Here is an 18,673-nt window from a genome sequence, read left to right on the forward strand (position 1 = left end):
TTTCCTTTACAGTAGTTTCTTGAATCCCTGCCTTACTCTTGAAATATGGAACTACCTTTAACCCACTGCTTGGAGTAGCGAGATAATAAAACTTATTGAGAATTAACTGGTTTGGGGGAAGGGCCAGAGAGCTTTTGGTGTAATTTTTTAAATGCACAGCGATGCCTTTGCTAGAAGGCAATGGCTTCTGAACACTGACAGTGCAGCTGCTTTTCTCCAGTGTATCTGACTCTTCTGCCACGGGACTCTTAGACTGAAGTGTCTCCTTACGGGCTGCCTGTGCTAAAAGTACAAAAAATAAGATCCAAGTACTTAAGCAATATTTTTAGTCTTTCAAAAAAATTGTAGCACACGAAGGAAGCAGAGAGGAGGTGGGCAATCATGCCACGGTGCCCTCTGCACGGCTGGGGTAGGGTAGGAGCAGGGCTTGCATCAGCTGGGAATCCGGATAGCCTACACCATGCACTCTGTGTTTTGTTTAGTGTTTTGCTTACTGGGTTTCAACTTTCTAAGAAGTGAAATAGAAATCTGATTACTTTAAATCGGTGGCCTTCAAAATCCATTATGGATGCCTAAAGATTTTCCAGGGCAAGTCTGGACTGTTATAGAGTGTATTTGAAAGCAATTATTAGTTGTTTCATGAGCTCTAAGAAAGTAGCCCTCCAGATCAGTGGAGGTCAGGACTAATGGATACTTCATGCTGAACAAATTCGTCTTTCTTTGAAGGAAGGCATTTTACAAAAATGAGCTTCCCTCCTGAGAAGAGGAGGACAAGCTTGGTAGATATTTTTGGTGTCCAGGGCAGTATGAAAGGTGCTAGGACAATAAAACAAGCATGGGCTAAGATGACAGTTGCAGCACTGCCTGGCCATGTTAGCAGGAGGTCGTGGGGCAGGAGGAGCTCTGCTGGAGCCCTTCCCTGCCTCCCTGTCCCTGGGCAGGACAGGGCAGTGCCTTGCAGATGTGTCTTCTGGTGGCCCCTGGAGCACAACAGGTTACATGATACCGAATGCCTTCGTTTCCTGTCTAAGCCTAGAAGATAGATTAAATGCTGTTCTCATACACACGTTTCAGGAAAACATTTTCTGTAGTTACTACAGAAAATGCTGCGATAGGACAGGGAAGGGAGTTGGTCTGCACAAGTGTGACCTAGTTGGGAAAGGAGTCAGCTGGGTACAACTGGATTAACTGAAGTTTTGGGAGAGTCCTTGGGTTACGGTCAAGTGGATTTGTGACTCACTAGTACCACATACCTAACTTTGATAGATGTTTGGGATGTGAGCCAGTTTAACTTTTGGGGGGGGGTTGAGTTCTTATTTTTTATTCCGGCGCTCCAGTGATTGTGCACTTGTGTGCAGTGGATGAGGGAGGACAAGCATTTGAAGACTCTCTTTATGACAACTCTGGTTAAATGGGCTTTTCTGTTTGTCCAGAAGATGTAGAAAATCAGTTTTTGTTGAGGTTGGTATGTGCAGGAGACAAAGGAAAACAAAATGATGTGCCTCTAGGTTTTAGTTCTCCAGTATCGTATGTTTTGGTTTATGTGTAGTAGCTTCAGTCCAAATTCATATTTTTCTTTTTTTCCCTCCTAGAGTAGTCTGTCATCTGCTGCTATCTCTTGTGACCACCTGCTCAATGAACCTTAGTTTCAATGTATTGATTAAAGGGCTGTAGTGCCTTGTTACTTTAATTACTGTGCACTTGTGTCAACTAACTGGTTTTTTTGCTGTTTTAAGGGGAATAAAACCCAGAAACTGCTGGGATGCGTACTTTATGCTATACACTTGCACGTTCCATTGCTAGAGATGAAGAAGAATAATAGTCATATTTGTATAGTCAGATTATAGTACTGAGGTTATTCTATGCACAATATACGATGTGTGTCTTAAACAGGGCTGATTCATACACAAAAGCAAACAGTTACAGCGCACACAGTAACACTTTTTTTAACTAAACACTGAGTTTGCTGTTTCTATAAATGTCTTTCCACCCTCATCCTCAATTACATCAACTTGTATCATCTGTGTCTGTTGTATAGGAACAATTACCAGGCTTCTCAATATTTATAGGGGCTTTTTTTTTCCTTTGTGAGAACTCTTAAAGTTGCTAGATGATATAGAAATCTAGTGGAGCTAAAAAAAAGTAGATATGCCACATGAACTTTGTAGGAAAACATATTTCTCAATGTACACTGCTATTCATGCTTTAAATTTTTTTTTTTTAAAAGTCCAGACCAAATACGTGGTTTGTTACATTGCTGACATAATCTTAAAGTGTTGGCCCTGTCTTTATAATGTTGTTATGAAAACAGTAGCATTTCCTAATTCAATACTTGCTGTTTATCATCCTTTAATGAGATGCAGTTTTTATTTTGAAACAACATTGTGTTTTTGTAACTGCAGCCAATACAAGTATGTCTCTCTAGCTAGTTGGGTCTCCTCTTCCATCCTTAAGGTGAGATACTGGTTGCTTCTGAAATAATAGGTCTGATACAGGAACAGAGGCAGTGTTTGCAAATTGAACTTAAAAGTAAGTTTTATCTGTTTACGTGAAGTAATATTGTGTATGTATTCTGAATCTTGAGTAATGATTATTTCAGATTTAATTACCTTGCTTTATTCAATAGATCTTACTTATTTACTAAATTCACTGGATCTTGCGTTTGGACGTGCTTAAGCTGTCTACGGCTTGTATGTCAATTGGTGGTATATTTCTGTGAAGACAATGAGCGTTTTAAGTATACAATATATCTAAGCTTTGGTATTGGATTTTTTTTTAATGCAAAAAGTGGGGGGTGGTTTACCTGAATCTAACCAGCTCAGCAGAAGCACTCGGGCCATAGGTTTTATCTGTTAATGTGTGTCAAGTCCAGAAGCTTTTGATCAAATATGGATTCTTTCTAAAAAGAGCCAAATAATAGAAGGTCTACTGCTTCACATGGTAAGCTACTAATGTTAATTAAAGGGCATATCTATTTTACTGTTACTTGCCATTTAAAATTCTCTGTTGTAAATTTTCAGGTATCACATCTTACTGTGCACATTTCTGTTACACAAGAAGGTGTTCGAGAATAGGATCTGTCTGCATAAGCACGTGCAGGTCTTGGTCAGGCTCTTTATTTTTTTCTTTAAAACCATAGATGTTTTTACACATTTTAACTAAACAGAATTCCTCTTATACATTTTCTTAAGGATGAATTCTGCTTCTGTTTAGTCTGCCAAGCATGAGGCAATTCTTGTTTAAATTAATATCACTCCTGCTGAACGCTTGCTAGATTTTTGGAACTTCTTGTCAGAGTAGGAAAAATATTCCAGTAGTGATCCTTCCTGCTGTGGCTTTCTTAACATTACCATGACCTTTGGACATAAAAAGATGAGCATGATGCTTGTGCTGGCAGCAAGATAATGCTGCAATTACTTTTTTTGTCAGCTGTAATATCCAAATCCTTTTCAGAGTCTTTCCAAATCCCATTTCCCTATCCCTAAGTATGACTTGCCTATTGTTCACCAGACTTTCAGCTGAAAAAAAAATAATAAAATTGCAGATGCCTAATTTTGTAGGTGACTCATATCACTACCTAAGTGTCTTGTCCTCTCTGTTATTTACCATTCCTTTAATCTTTCATGCGCCCTTTATTAGTCATGTTCTGCCATCCGTCAGATGAATGACCATTTTAACTCATGCCAGATGATTTAATGTATCGTTCACGTGCCATATGGGGTCCTCCAGGGTAATTCATCCATCCTCCGGCTTTTCTTCTGCCTGAGGGCAGGCAGTGGCCGGATGAATTGTCCTGGCAGCACCCTGTTCTTCCAGGGCCCTCCGTCCCTTCCTGGTCGGGGTGCTCCCCGGGGGGGGGGCAGGCAGCTGGCACGGGCAGTTGTTTCGGAAGAGCCCCTTCCCTGCTCCCCCCCGGAGGATGGAGCCACGGGACTTGCGCTGGTTGTGGCAGTCCAGCACCTGGCACCTTTTCCCAGATGTGCACATGCAGATGTGGCATGTACGGCAGGGGTCCGGAGTGCCGCGCCGCTGGCTGCGTGTGCCACGGGCAGATGTGGGTGCGTGGCGGGAAGAGGGTCCTGGTTGTAGCCCACCCCGTCACCCAAAGGAGCTGTCTATAAGTGCGATCCTTTAAAAAGGGCGGGGGGGAGGTTGGTAAAGAGGAGGACTCCTGTGCATTGAACTGAGTTCTCTGGCAGTGGGCTGACTTCTCTTATTTACCTTACGTATATCCCTCAAAATAGGCTGTAAGCCCTGGGGTCTGTGGAGTACAAGCCTGGGCTAGGTACATATGTACATACAAAAGCTAGTTTTACACGCTTTACAATTTGCGTATGCAGGTAATTGCACATTTAATTGGAACTTTTGTTTCATGCATCCCTTCTTGTATGGATCTCTCAAGTCTGTCTTGCCATGTTTGCCAAATGCTCTGCTATTAGGGAATGAAGACAAAAGAGACATCTGAATTCTTTTTTTTTTTTCGAAGTGGAAAGGTATTTTATGCATGGTAATCAAAACATGAATAGAAATTAACTCTGTCCCTGTGGCAATTTTGTTTTGGTGGATGACATAGGACATTTAAGTTAAAATTGTGAAGGCGTCAAGTGCTTTTGTCTCCCTAAAGCATAAAAATAAAGGTAAAGAACTGCTGGCAGCCTTGCCTCCACCTGCCTTTCTTTGCTGCTCTTAAAATAGACTTTGAACTGAATGTATTTTAGCTGTCTTGGAAAAGAGATTTTTCTGCAGCCTCTTCAGTAACTAAATCATTTTGAAGCTTAAGTGTTTCCAAGCAGAGAGGGGAATGACACGATCTGCTTGTACTTGAATCTGTTTGAATGATGTGTGACATCCTCGTTATGAGGGAGGAGGAGGAGGAGAAGGGTGCTCTACAAAACACCATTAAATCAGGGGACTGGTGCATCCTGCCTCTGTGGGAATCAAGTGTGCCAAGGTAATTCATGAAGAGTAATGCCAGCTGCTGCTTTGTCTACGGAGACTCGTTGAGTTTTAATTCTTTGCACAAGTTTAGACTGACCATGGTACAAAACAATGAATACTCTGTATGTTCCTTGGGAACCTTTCCTATGTGTTAATCGTAACTAAAAATGGACTTCTCAAGTAAGCCTTGCTCTCAGCAGGAGGGACTCACAATAAAAATCTTAAAGAACGTTGTGTCCCACTTTTTCTAATAGAAGTAAATCTATTTTTTTCTTATTCAATTTTTAATGTATTTTATGATGTATTGTGGCTTCTCTTTCTGTCACATGATACTAACAATGCCAAGTCATGCTGCCGTCAGACTTCTCCCACTAGAGCCCAGGAAACTTTTCTTCTTCTGGAAGAGCTGTGATCCAGCTGTGGTTCACAATACAAACAGTTGTTTCTCAGCACTGCTGAAATCTGGTACATTGACTAGTTACTATGTGAAGCTTTCTTTAGGGTATTTCTAATTCTGTTTGCTTGTAGTGATGATGTTACGGGATGAGGAGAGTTGTTTTGTGGTGGTACAGTAACTCGGGCCTTATGGGGAGTGCAGCCAGTCTGATACAAAGATCCATTTCCCATAGCTCTCATTTTAAGTGTAAATTGAAACAAACTGTGGGGTCAGCCAACAGTTGAAAGCTTGTTCTACAGCAGATGTCGTTATTTATTTTTTGTCTTTTTTAAATGGCAGATACTTTGGATGAATACTTTGAGTATGAAGCTGAGGAGTTCCTGGTCTCCTTGGCCTTGTTGATCACTGAAGGTCGAACGCCCGAGTATTCGATCAAGGGCAGAACAGAGGGCTTTCATTGCCCACCGGCACAATCAAGTCAGCCAACAACAACTAAGCATGAATGCAGCGAAAAACTGGCTCAGGTATGATGGTACCCATTTAATTTTAAGTGTCGTTGTGTGCATCCTTGCTACCATGATTAAAGTCAGCCAAGAACCCTACAGTAGATTCACACTTAAGCATGAATAAGAGTTGCTTTCTGTCAGTCCTGCGTTTAAATGAGTATGTAATTCAGTATCATACTAATAATAGATCTGTCCTTAAAATGGGAGATCATTAAGCCTTTCATCCTTGAACATGAAATTCCGCACAACTACCTGAATGCAGTAGCTATTTGAATCTTTATTATGCAAATGGCAAGTGCTATACTTAATATTCTTGGTCTGGGGTTTTTTTGGAGGAAATGTAGGCTGACTTGCCTTAACTTTTTGCTTTTCCAGGTATTCTTGAAAAGTTAGTGATCCAAAAAACATGAGCCCATCAAATCTAGCCAGTCTATTTGGGAGTAAGGTTGGAGCATCCCATCTCTCAAGTAAAAGTTCCTGAGTACTGTGTGAATTTAAGTTATCATTCATGCAGAAGTTAGCCTGCTCGAAGACACAGAACTTATAAAGATACTGCTTGAGTGTGTCTATCCAAGAGGATGAGTTGTGGAGAGAGAAGTACAAGGTAGCAAAGTATAGTGATTGCAGAAATGTATTTTTATGAGCTCTTTTAATTTTCTACAGAAGTTGCTCAAACGGCAACCATAAAGGATTTGTTAATTATTTTTCATTTAATAGCTCTGGAATCTTATCTCTGATTTGGCAAAACCTAGTTTACAGAATTTGACCCTTACCCTTTTCCAGTACTTTGGAACATGTTTTTAAAGTAGATTTAAATCTGGCTAGTATTTTTATGGCTTGCATATGTTGACATTTTTTCTTTCCCTCAGTGTCGTCAAGCCAGGCGAACCAGATCTGAGGTTATGCTACTGTGGAAGAACAATATTCCGATCATGGTAGAAGTGATGCTACTTCCAGACTGTTGCTATAGTGATGAAGGGCCCACCACCGAGGGGAATGATTTAAATGATCCTGCAATCAAACAAGATGCGTTGCTGTTAGAAAGGTGGATTTTGGAGCCAGTTCCTCGACAGTAAGTTGGATATTAGGATTAGATGATAGTTGCAAGAATCTTGTCATACTGAAGTCCTTAAAGTAATCAGTTAGTGGTTTTGAACTGGCCCTTTGCCATGAGGACTGATCTAAGAAAACCACTATTTACCAGTGAAATCTAAGCATCTTTTAATCTTAGTCTTCCTGTACTCATACTTTCTGCAGTGCACATTGTGCAATGCAGAGTATGAAATGTTCCTAGCTGAAAATGGTCATTTTTATGCATTATTTGTTATGTTAAATTGTATAAATAATTATGTGGATAAAAACAAATCAGGCTTTGTAATCTTCAAAATGTTTGAGGAGTTTCATTGTTTTGCTTGATTCAGCTGTGTTTTATTTTCAGAATGAAAAACTGAAAATGTCCTAGTTCTAGTTCTGATAGTTCTCTGCATATTCTTACCAACATCCACGTGTTTCTCTTAATACATTTTAGGAGTGGAGATCGATTTATTGAAGAGAAGACCCTTTTATTGGCTGTTCGCTCTTTTGTTTTCTTCTCTCAGCTAAGTGCGTGGCTGAGTGTTTCACATGGTGCTGTTCCCCGAAACATTCTGTACAGGTATGTCTGGGATGGAAAAAAACCTCATTTGCTGTTCGCAGGTTGTTGCAACTTGTCTTAAAACCATTCTTCCCTCCTGTTTCCCTGTTTGATTTCAGAAAGTGCCACGTTGTTGGCCCAGTACTTTGGCGGTTGTATAGGATTTGTATACTTTGCAAAGTACAGCAGTTGCTGGTGTCTCTAGTGCTTTTTCTTAGACATTTGTGTTGTGAAGTAGATAATTAAAGACTCTTCATTTAGATATTTCTGTAAATGCCCTTCTGTATTTTTTCAGGGTGAGCGCTGCAGATGTGGACTTGCAATGGACGTTCTCCCAGACACCAACTGAGCATGTCTTTCCTGTTCCTAATGTTTCTCACAATGTGGCCTTGAGAGTCAGTGTCCAGTCTTTGCCGAGACAATCGAACTACCCAGTTTTGACCTGTAGTATTCACACCAACCTTAGCTTTTATGAAAAGCGAATGCAAGAGCGGAAGTTACATCAGCACGGTGATTCCAGTGCAGCACAGCAATGCAGTACCTCCAGTCCACAGCGCTTCTGTGGGAAACAGACGTGGACGATGACACCTGAAGGCCTACTTAATGGAAAAAAGACGCCTGAATTTACTACATCTATCAGAAATTTAAAACTTCATCCATCTACTGGACTTGGATCTGACTTTGGGGCATCGCAGTCTAAAGTTCCATGCTATCATGCTACAGCAGACAATAAGACACAGTCTCACGAAACACCTGTCAGAACTTTTAAATCCTTTTCTCTAGTTGATTCCCGTGTTTTGAATAGTCATTGCTCTCATCAGCCCACAGGAGAAACCAATCCTTTGATAGGCTCTTTACTTCAAGAGCGACAAGAAGTCATCGCAAGGATTGCTCAGCACTTGATTCACTGTGATCCAGCTACTTCACCAGTTGTTGCTGGACGTCCGTTCAACATACATGAAAACAGCTCAGCTACACCGAAAGCTTTTCGGAGTACTTACGAAGATGAAAACTTGCCAAGGAAAGGCAAGGAAACCTCCCCTGTTTCTATTGCCAACTTAGACAATGCCATACAAGAAGATGGTGGTGAAGGTAAAACTAGAGCAATACCAGAGATCACACTGCTTGACGCCCGTGTTCCAGTGAACCACTGTGGCCGTCAGTCGGCAGGAGAGAGTAATCCCCTGATCGATTCTCTGCTCCAGGAGCGGCAGGAGGTGATAGCAAGGATTGCCCAACACTTGATTCATTGTGATCCAGCTACTTCTCATGTTACTGGACGTCCATTCAAAGTGCATGAGACTAGTCCAGTTACTTCAAAAATTTTCCGAAGTACATATGAAGATGAAAATTTGCTGAAGAAGGGCAAGGAACCGTCTTCTGTTTCTTTTGCTAAATCCGATTTTTCTTTGTTAGAAGACAGCAGTAAATCAAGGACAAAGACACCTGATACTCCTATCAGTCCTTGCAGGTTTGATGGAGAATTGAAGGCTTCTCTGAAACTCCAAGCAAGAAGAAAATTGGTTTTAGCAAAACCCAGTGAAGCTGTCCGAAATGCATTTCATCAGACTTCAAATAAAACTTCTCATGCATTTACTAACATTCACACATCATCATCAAGTATTAAAGAAAATAAGTGTGAATTGCCAGATAAATTGGAAACAATACATTCTGGTTATGCACAGAAAGACCAGATAACCAATAGAATTAAACAGTGTTCAAATTTCAGCAGCATTGATGAACAGATTTGCACAAATAAACTTAAAGAAAGAACAGTTGTTAGTGAGAACAATGGCACGGACAGTTTTAACAATGTACAGATAGATAAATGCAGAATACTTGAAGGTACAAAAAAAGCGACTGTGATGCAGGTATCTGACTCTTTGCACAAAAATGAGCTCAAGTGTTTAGATAAAGACTCAAAAAAACCAAATATTTATGAGCAAAATACTCAGCTTATTAGTATTGAAAATTATTTAAATAAAGACCATGACAGTTTCAAAAACAAAACCAAACAAGACAAAATGAAAAGTGCACATGATGAGAATGAAGACCCAATAGGCCTCGATTTCCAAAGCACTTCTCAGAAGAAACCTACAGAAGACGGTGTAGTTAAGTGTGAGCGGCTGAAGAACCCAGATGTACAGGTAAATACATAGAGAAAAAGACCAATTCCTATAGCTGCTCTTACTCAGATACCTTGTACCCTATATCTGCTAAGGACCAACATGCAGAGAGATTTAAGTCTGACTTCGTAGGAAGCAGCATGTTGCTATTGTTGTCTTGGTCTGAAGTAACGTTTGGCTGGTAGTGCCTCCTCCATACCTTCTTAATTGTAAGTTTAACATTGAGAAGAACATTTTCTTATTCTGCTCATGGTGATAGCATTATGTATGACAGTTTCCATAGGCAGTTAGGCTTCCTGTCTTTTTATAAATATACCATCTTTAGTGAGCAGTCTGTGTGATTGTAGATGGAGTCAAGGGGAATTTATACTGAATATTTCATAATACCCTAGTGTGATGCAGATCCACCCGGTTCAGAAATCTTCTCCATTAGCAAAGTATTACCCTGATAGGCCATTGAAATATCCCATTGATACCTTGAGTAAATTTGTTTTGCTGACAGAAAGCACCGTCTCTAAAACACACAAATATATGGCGGAAACATAATTTTCGATCCTTGGATGGAACTTCAACCAAAGCTTTTCATCCCAGAACTGGATTGCCTCTGCTTTCAAGTCCCGTAAGTTATTGTTGAAATGATAACTTATCTTTTAAATGAGAAAGGAAGTATTTTGTTCTTTTGATATCGGTGTATGGTAGAAAATTTGACAAATTACCTAGATGAAGTGCGTGTGTTTACTTTCAGTGTCAGAGTGAATGCTCTTGCAAGTGGAAATTTGAGAGTTAACACTCAAATGAAGTTGAACAATAATTCTGGAAAAGAAAATATTAAAGAGGTAGTTGTTGAGATCCTATCAAGATTAACAGAAGGTGACATTAGAAAATTCTATAGCAAAAAAATGCTTTGGTGCTATTTTAGAGCACAAAAGAAAGCATTTTGAAGATTAGTGTTTTAAGTGTAAGCTAACATATTTTGTCATTTAAGAGTTTTTGTGTGAGTTATTAATGCCTGATTGCCTATTATTCCAAAGCTTTTGTTTCTGTGAACAGTTTGTACCATATATTCATCAGCAATCAGAGATGTCATTGAATGACTAAGTGATAAAGAGCTGCTGTGATAAGACAGAAAGACATTGGGGAAGTGTTACAGTTCTTGGTAGGTTGTTGGGAGTTGTAAACAAAAAGGCAGTCCCAATTAAAACTGCTGAAGTAGTGATGTTCTGTAATCAACACATGATACGTTTTATTCTTCAGTGCTTGTAAATGCTGTCATATTTTCATGAAACTTGGATGGGAATTGTTACAGCCTGTTTATTAGTAATGTTTTGTACCATTCCAAAGAGACATCAGCTTCTTGAATGAGTCTTTAAGTACTTCCTGTTAATCAGAATTTATAATCTTGTCATTAATAATTTTAGAATTTTCTTCACTAAGTTTAGAATGTATAGGAATTACTCTCTTCTGCTCTGTTTTTATAATTTTGTAATGTCATGAAAATTCTTGGCAAACGTGCTTACTTGGCAAAATTGTCCTTACTAGAGGTGCCGTTTTCAAATTAACATCTTCTTTCCCTCTTGAGGTTCCTCAAAGAAAAACACAGTCTGGGTGCTTTGATCTGGATTCATCACTGTTGCATTTAAAATGTCTGTCTGCAAGAAGGTATGTTTTATTTACCCCCCAAAATTAAGAATTTTTGGGGAGACGTAATGTATATACGTACCTGTATGCAACAACAAAGCGTGTTAGCAAAGATAAAAAATGGGTGCCTTTCAAAAGAATCCTTACTTTGAAATACGGCTTGGCAGCCGAGTTACCCCAGGGATCTCCGGGTTAGCACAGCTCTAGGACATAACCATGGTACGAGAGCTGCTGCCGGGACAAGCTCTGTCCTGTGTAGGGGTAGGTATGCTGTAAGATACACTTGAATTTTCAGACAGAAAAGATAGTAATTGTTAAGTCTTCTTCAAATCAGTGTTATTTTTGTGTTATGTTTTGGTTTTAGTGTTGAACGGGTTAAACATTTTGCCTTAACTTGTTCAGAGAACTTATCTTTTAAAAGGGATCGACCATGACCTTTTACACATTAATACACGTAACATAAACAGCTTTTAGTATGGTAGTTTGCTGTTAGAAACTTCAGGATATGAGGCAAAAATATCTGCATACAAGAGAAAATAATCTGATAATTTGGTTCCTGCTAACGGAGTTAATGAACAACCTAAATTTTTATTGTCTTTATCCCTTGTAATGTAAACCTTGTGAAGGTATTTTTTCAGTTAACTGGAAAATGTTTTGCTAAAGTATTAACAGGCAATGTTCAACTGTTACTTCTTTAGGACAACATTTTGTAATACAGTAAGTAATTTATTCTTTCTAGAGCTGTTTATACCCAGAAGACAAAAGCAAATGTGTTTATCCTTTATATTTATTCTGTCTTTTTTTTTCAATAGCCCACAACAATGTATAAACAGAGACAGTGATCCAGAGAGCCATGGGAAACCATTTCTAAGTTCTAGTGCCCCACCTGTAACAAGTCTTAGCCTTCTGGGAAACTTTGAGGTATTGCATATTCTCTAGAATTCTTGTGGTATTTTTAGTATTCTTCTGTACTGCTTTTAAAAGCACATTACTGTGAATAATTCCAGCCTGATTACAATGTAAAAGTTCATAATTAAATTGAATAAACTTTGTTTTCATTTCCAGCTGTAAAGGCACATATTTTATGCCCCAGACATCTTCTCTCTCAGAGATTCAGATACAATGAGTTGCTTATAACCTTTATTTCCCGCTATGGTCAAGTTGGGAGGTGCTCTGTTGACTTAAATGAGCTGTAATTGCTCATGTTTATAATGTATATACCTAGAAGAAGGGATGTACATTTTCACTCTTAAGTCTACTTAGTATGTCACAAAAGCTGTGTTAAATCAGTGTTAAAACAGAACGTGTTTGAAGTGTAGCCTCCAGCTTTTCACTTCATGTAGCATATCAGTTATCAACACCTAACAGTTAGTGTGTTAATGGGTTGTATCATACTCCATATTTGTGAGATATAGAATGAATATGTTGAGGAAAGTTACAGATTTTAGATTATTATTTTTTTTCAGATAGTATATGTCAAGGAAAATCACACATAGATCCTGCTGCAACAAAATTCTCTGTGGGCTTTTGCACCAGTTTCAGTAGGATGAAGACTGGATTTGGATGATGCTTTCTCTTAAACCACTGTCATCTTGCTGAACATTCTGCTGTTCTTTGTAATTTTGCCTCAGTGTTGATTTTTGGCAGGTCACCTTACGAAAGACCCAAGTTCTTATATACACTTGTTTCCTTTTTTGCTGCTTAGTTTTGCTATATTTTATTTGAGGCGTTCCCAACCTAAACTGTATGTGTTTTGTTTTTCAGGAATCTGTCCTGAATTTTCGCTTAGACCCGCTTGGCATCGTGGAGGGTTTCACAGCAGAAGTGGGAGCAAGTGGAGTCTTTTGTCCCACGCACATGACTCTGCCAGTCGAAGTGTCATTCTACAGCGTTTCAGATGATAATGCACCCTCTCCTTACATGGTAAGTGTGTGGCTGGATTTATTTTAAATAAATTCTGATAGGTGGAGGTGAAGAGCAGAAGGTTGGTGAGTAGAGTGTTCAGGAAATGGGGATCTGCAGGGACCTGGGTTATTTTCAACTGCTTATGATGGAGTTCTCCTGTCCCTTCTTCCTTTCCCTAACTAGTGCTTTTCTTCCCATTGCTCTGCCCCACCATCCAACTGCTCTCATCTTAGGATATTGAACATATTTGTCTCCCTCCACACTGGAGTGATCACCCCCCTCCCCATCTCTTTTTATCCATCTAACTTAAAATAGGGAGTGATGCAATAGCTGGACTTAATGGGATACATTTTGTTGTCCCAACAAGCAGCTGCCCTGGGCAACTAACCGCTCTGCCAGCAAGTGGCTTAGGTGCAGGCCAACGTACAATTGCTGATGGCAACCTTAGACTCAGAAGTTATTCAGCCCTTTCTTTTAAAGCAAATATTGTCTGAGCTAGCATGACACGCGGCGCTCTCTCAAGCTGCATGGTTTGCTGATGTTCGCACTGACACGGTATTTGTGTTCTCGGTATCTGTCTGCTAATTCTGTTGCATGTTTCTACAATAACAGCATGCGTTTTGGATTCTAAAGTGCTTCCTTGTAAAAAGCAAAAGATGTCTTGTATACTAGCATTGAATCAGACAGCTAGATATGTTCTGAATGCCTGGGTTACAGATCTAATTACCTGGGTGACAGATCTAATTTTTAAAGGTTTTCATTTGTGTCTGTCTGTCTAAAATATGGTAAATAGTCTGTTTAAACATGTGAGTAAAGCATTGAACATCTGATTATCCCAATATTTAGATTTTAAATTCATAGCACTTACCGTATTTCTGACCTTCTGTTTTTAAAAGTATTCAGAAAACGAAATGGTTTTGCAAGTTAAGTTTGAATAATAGAGTTTAAACTTGTGTATGTCTTCTCTTAACCACTGCAAAGAAGTATCTATTGTTTTGCTTTCATCTTTCTAGATTATTTCACATGATTTTGCAGGAGGTGAAGGGATTCTGATGTTCCTCAAATGGTTAAAGTAGCATTGCTTGTTTTCCTAGCTGGGTTTCATTGTTTCAGGCTTTTCCACAGTGCTCTAAACATGCTATTATGGCTGAGTCTCCCAGGATTAATGCAACATTTCTGTAGTGCCTCCCTCATCAGAAACATTGTTTCTGTTTGTATAGCTAGTTTCTCTGCTCTGAGGTCTTTTTTTGTTGTTGTTTGGTTGTTTGTTTGGCTGTTGGGTTTTTTTGGGGTTTTTTTTTGTGAAGCCCAGTGCAGTGGGGTACAACAGTTGTGCGCTGCAGGTCAATCGAACGCGTGCCCTGGGGCAGTACCCTAAGGGTGGCCTCAGTAGCGTTAGGGTGCCCTGTGGGACACTGGGGTGCTCTGTAGATCACAGCTGGTACAAAAGCAGATGTCGTGGTTGCTAAAGTTTGGATTAGAGTGGAAGATTAAGTGCATCTGCTGCCTCTGAAAAGCAGAAATGAGTTCTGTGAGATTTGGAGTATTATTGGTGCGATTGTAGGTGATACGAAAATGGAAAGGAGGAGACAAATCTTCCATATTAACTTACAAGCCGTTTTGAAAAGAAAGCTGTCTTTCGCCATAGCTCCCTGACTGCTAGTTTGAAGATGTGGAAACTACTTGGATCTTGTTTCAAGAGGAGAGTGAACCCCTTATTGCACAGCTTTTAATGATCTGCCAAAGTATCTGTAAGGCCCCTACTGTTGATTTTTAACCACATCTTAAATGCGTTGCCTACTCTGTTTTTAGTTTTTATACGTTACTGATTGTTTTTCAGATAAATACAATTACATGAACAGAACATTTTGATTTGTTTATATCTCTCCCTGTGAACTAAATGTGTGTTGTCTTTTTCTAGGGTGTAATTACTTTAGAGTCCCTTGGTAAAAGGGGTTATCGGGTACCGCCTTCAGGAACAATACAAGTGGTACGTACTCAGCAGATACAGGTGCCTTGAAACCGCTAATACCAAGAAAGTCATGCAGAGGAGATGAGGTTATTGGAGATGAGCATGAAGCTAGTGGTGGAAATGTGCATCTCTGTAGGTACTCTAGTTCAAAGTAGAAATCTGTGTGTAATTTATTGGACAAAAAAGACTCCCAACCTTTGAACTCATCTGTGCTGTGAAGAGACTTAAAATCAGTTACTGAAGATTCAGAATAGTTGGGGACATGGTGGCTTTGAAGAAGTAACAGAGAAGTAATTAGGCTACAGTCCAAATTCTGAAATCCTTCTAAAGGCATTAAGATTAAATACTCAGTTGTTTCTAAATTTTGTAAAATTTTAACACCACCTATTTTTTTGTAATAAAATCAGAAAGTAAATCACAGTCATTGCTTAGAACCAATGATCTGCCTCTTTCTTTTAAGAACCCAGTCCAGGGTAACACATTGGCAATTTCAGGTTTAAAAGCGAAGCCCACCACTGTGCTTCCTGTGAGCATATTGTATCTAGAAAACAGCGTAGACAAAAAGCTGACAGGAAGAATAAGCAAAAGTGGGGATGCAGATTATCAAAGTAACAGTAGTCATATAGTAGTGTTTCATTCAGATTAGGTTGTGTTTAGTATTATATTTAAAAATGGGAATTGCTAGTAGCTGAAGTGTTGAAAAACAGAAAAACTGCACAATGTTTTTACAGAAAATGTTCTGGTGCCATACAGAAACAAGTGCATAGAGGATGGTGACTATTTTGACAGGTGGAGGTTTTTTGGTTTTGTTTGTTTGTTTTTAAATTTGTCATCTTTAAAGAATATTGTATTGAACTGTTTGTCTTTTCAGACCTTATTTAACCCTAACAAAACTGTGGTGAAGATGTTTGTGGTGATCTATGACTTGAGAGAAATGCCAGCTAATCATCAAACATTCCTACGGCAAAGAACTTTTTCTGTTCCTGTGAGACGAGAAATCAAGAGAACTCTCAATAAAGAAAATAGTCAACAGACTGAAGAAAGGCTACTACGCTACCTCATACATCTGAGGTAAGCTCCTCAAAGTTAAAAAAAAAAACCAAACAAAACAAAAACAAAACACAGCAAAACAAACAAAAAACCCAACCCAAAACCAAACAAACAAAACCACAAAATCCAAGTACCTGTCAAAATTTATCTCATGATTTCTTTCCCAGCCAGCATTGCACTATGCAGACTTATTTTAAAAAAAGAATGCTTTTAACTTGGTCTTTAAGCTAGACAGTAGAGGAAGAAGAGCTAATACATAATTTGGATTCTGCTTGGGAGAAATAAAGTTAAAATATAAAGCTCTTTCTTGGCATTCAAGTATTTTGTATAGCCTTGTAAAGCTTAATTCTTTTCTTAGCAAGAGAGATTTAGTTCTGGCTGGGTCAATGTACTTTTTTTGAGGTTATGGGAAATAGTGAGTGTGGATGTTACATGGGCAAAAGCCAAAACTAAGGATCCATGTGTCCTACACATGTGCCTCTTCACCAGAATAGCTTATAATGTGAAAAGCATTCTGAGTTACTCCTAAAAATACAGTCTTTAGTGCTAAAAACGTAAATACCTTTTTCATGGTGCAGTACCACTGATAATGCCTTTCACTTTATGAAATATTCACACAATCTTCCTTAAATGATTTACAAAGCACTGCCTGAAACCAGATATTGTGCTGCTGCTCTCGGGATATTCTGGAGACTGCAGTTCAAAACAAAGGAGGAATGATAGATATACTCTGTCCTGCAGTTTGTGGACTTTTGCCTGCATTATTGTAGTAAATAAACCACGTACGTCCAGATCCAGTGCTTTCATTGCAGCGCTTGGAAACCCAACAGCAGCTGACATTCTGAAGTGAGCAAGGAGAACAAAATCAAATCTCTTAACAGTTTTCTGTTTAACTTCTTGTAGAATTCCTTCTGGTACATATTTTCCCTATTTAGCGGCATTGATTTCTACCCAGCAGACTTTTGAAACACAACTTTGTCTAGGGCAGCGATTCCAGGTTAAGCTTTCCCGTTAAATTAAAGTTGACAGTCATAAAAAAATGTGTGTTCGTTTACTGGAGTGTGAAAACAGCATCACGATGAGGCTGTTGAATTGTGTTTTCATTCTGAATTTTAGCCTAGATTGAAATTCGTCCTTTCATGCCATACTAACTTGCCATGTCTAACTTAACTGCCTTCTAAAAATTTTCTTCTGGGGTAAATTCTGAAAAAGAGTGTGTAGCGCAAATAAAAAGCTCTATTCACTTGTCATGTTGATATGATGCAGAGGAGCTGGGGACAGGTGTCAGCTGCAGAGGTGGGCAAAAATCTGTGGCCAGCTGGGTCTGGTGTACAGGCATGAAGAGTAGTAGACTTGTGTCCCCTTTCAGTTTCTGCTTTAATGTAGTTTGTAAATTTGTTGTAGACAGACCCAATAATGACTTACATGTGAAGGCAAGCCTGCTTTCTTCTCTGTCGTCTTTTATAGCTAGAAGTCTTCTTTCATGAGCTTCCTATTTCTGATACCTGCTGAGAGACAGAAATGTAGCAGTTCTGATGCTACTAGTTTGAAATACCTGTACAATTTAGCTCAGCTTTCAGACCTCTGGTAGGGATCAGCTCATGGATTTATAATGTGCGATTGGAAATGCATCCATTTCTGGCTGGAAAAACAAACTGATAATTACGATGCTCAGCTGCTTACTTTGGAAAGTGAATAGCTGCAGAGTTGCCAGAAGTTTTTTGCTTCAGACATTAACCCAAACAGCAGGTCCTTTCTCATAATGGAAGAACCGCAAAAGTCCTTGAAATATTACAATAGTTTATGTTGATCTGTTTTGTGGTTTATTATACAGAGTACTTCAGATTTTACAAAAGACTTGTCAATCTTGTAGCCTTCTTTACTAAAGATGGATTTTAATTAGGAGAGCTTAAAAGTCTTAGTAATATGTTAATTCATATGTAAGTTGGTTTTAAAACTTCATTTTTAAATGCAGCAATGTTTCCTCAAACCCATTTTACTGAAAACTTATATACAAACCTAAAAAATTTAAACTATTAAGATTTTTTTGTTGTTGTTACTCAAGTTGGCTTAGAACAGCCTTTCAGTTTTAATTGCAGTAGTTGTTGAAAACAGGCATCTTACGCTTACATGTTGAAATTTTGCTCAAAAAACCCAAATGAAGTCACCACCAGTAAGATGTATTGTGGTCGCATCTGCTAGCAAGGCCTTAATCACAGTTGTCAGCACTCACATCATGACAGCTTCTTTTCAAGTGGTAATTCAGCAAAAATGCTTGCATAGGTCTGGAACTTAACATTGGCGGCTAGATTTTCTACAACACTCTTTTAAAGTGTCAGATTTGTTGTGTATGCAGCTTCTGCATGCAGTTTTTATGTTTGAGATACTGTTCAATATGCCATTAGACTGTATTTGTACCCACAGCTACAGTATTGAGATAGAAAACGTAGGTTGCACGGACAGCAGAGCTTTATTCACTACAAGAAAATCAAGAGTTGCACATGCAGT

General features: G+C 39.0%; 1 protein-coding gene across 7 annotated transcripts in view; it reads left to right on the plus strand.

The window, feature by feature from the left end:
* ATOSA (atos homolog A) overlaps positions 1–18,673 on the plus strand; it is a 49,517-nt gene that overhangs the window by 26,730 nt on the left and 4,114 nt on the right. For all 7 annotated transcript variants that reach the window (XM_069798216.1, XM_069798217.1, XM_069798219.1 and 4 more), the window contains 10 exons: positions 5,675–5,859; positions 6,711–6,913; positions 7,370–7,495; positions 7,770–9,621; positions 10,103–10,219; positions 11,180–11,259; positions 12,051–12,159; positions 13,003–13,161; positions 15,065–15,133; positions 15,987–16,186. In XM_069798216.1, the coding sequence (XP_069654317.1) occupies positions 5,675–5,859; positions 6,711–6,913; positions 7,370–7,495; positions 7,770–9,621; positions 10,103–10,219; positions 11,180–11,259; positions 12,051–12,159; positions 13,003–13,161; positions 15,065–15,133; positions 15,987–16,186 (3,100 nt within the window). The remainder of the gene's footprint in view (positions 1–5,674; positions 5,860–6,710; positions 6,914–7,369; positions 7,496–7,769; positions 9,622–10,102; positions 10,220–11,179; positions 11,260–12,050; positions 12,160–13,002; positions 13,162–15,064; positions 15,134–15,986; positions 16,187–18,673) is intronic.

The sequence above is a fragment of the Haliaeetus albicilla genome, chromosome 12, assembly GCF_947461875.1.
Source record: "Haliaeetus albicilla chromosome 12, bHalAlb1.1, whole genome shotgun sequence".
Classification (NCBI taxonomy): domain Eukaryota; kingdom Metazoa; phylum Chordata; class Aves; order Accipitriformes; family Accipitridae; genus Haliaeetus; species Haliaeetus albicilla.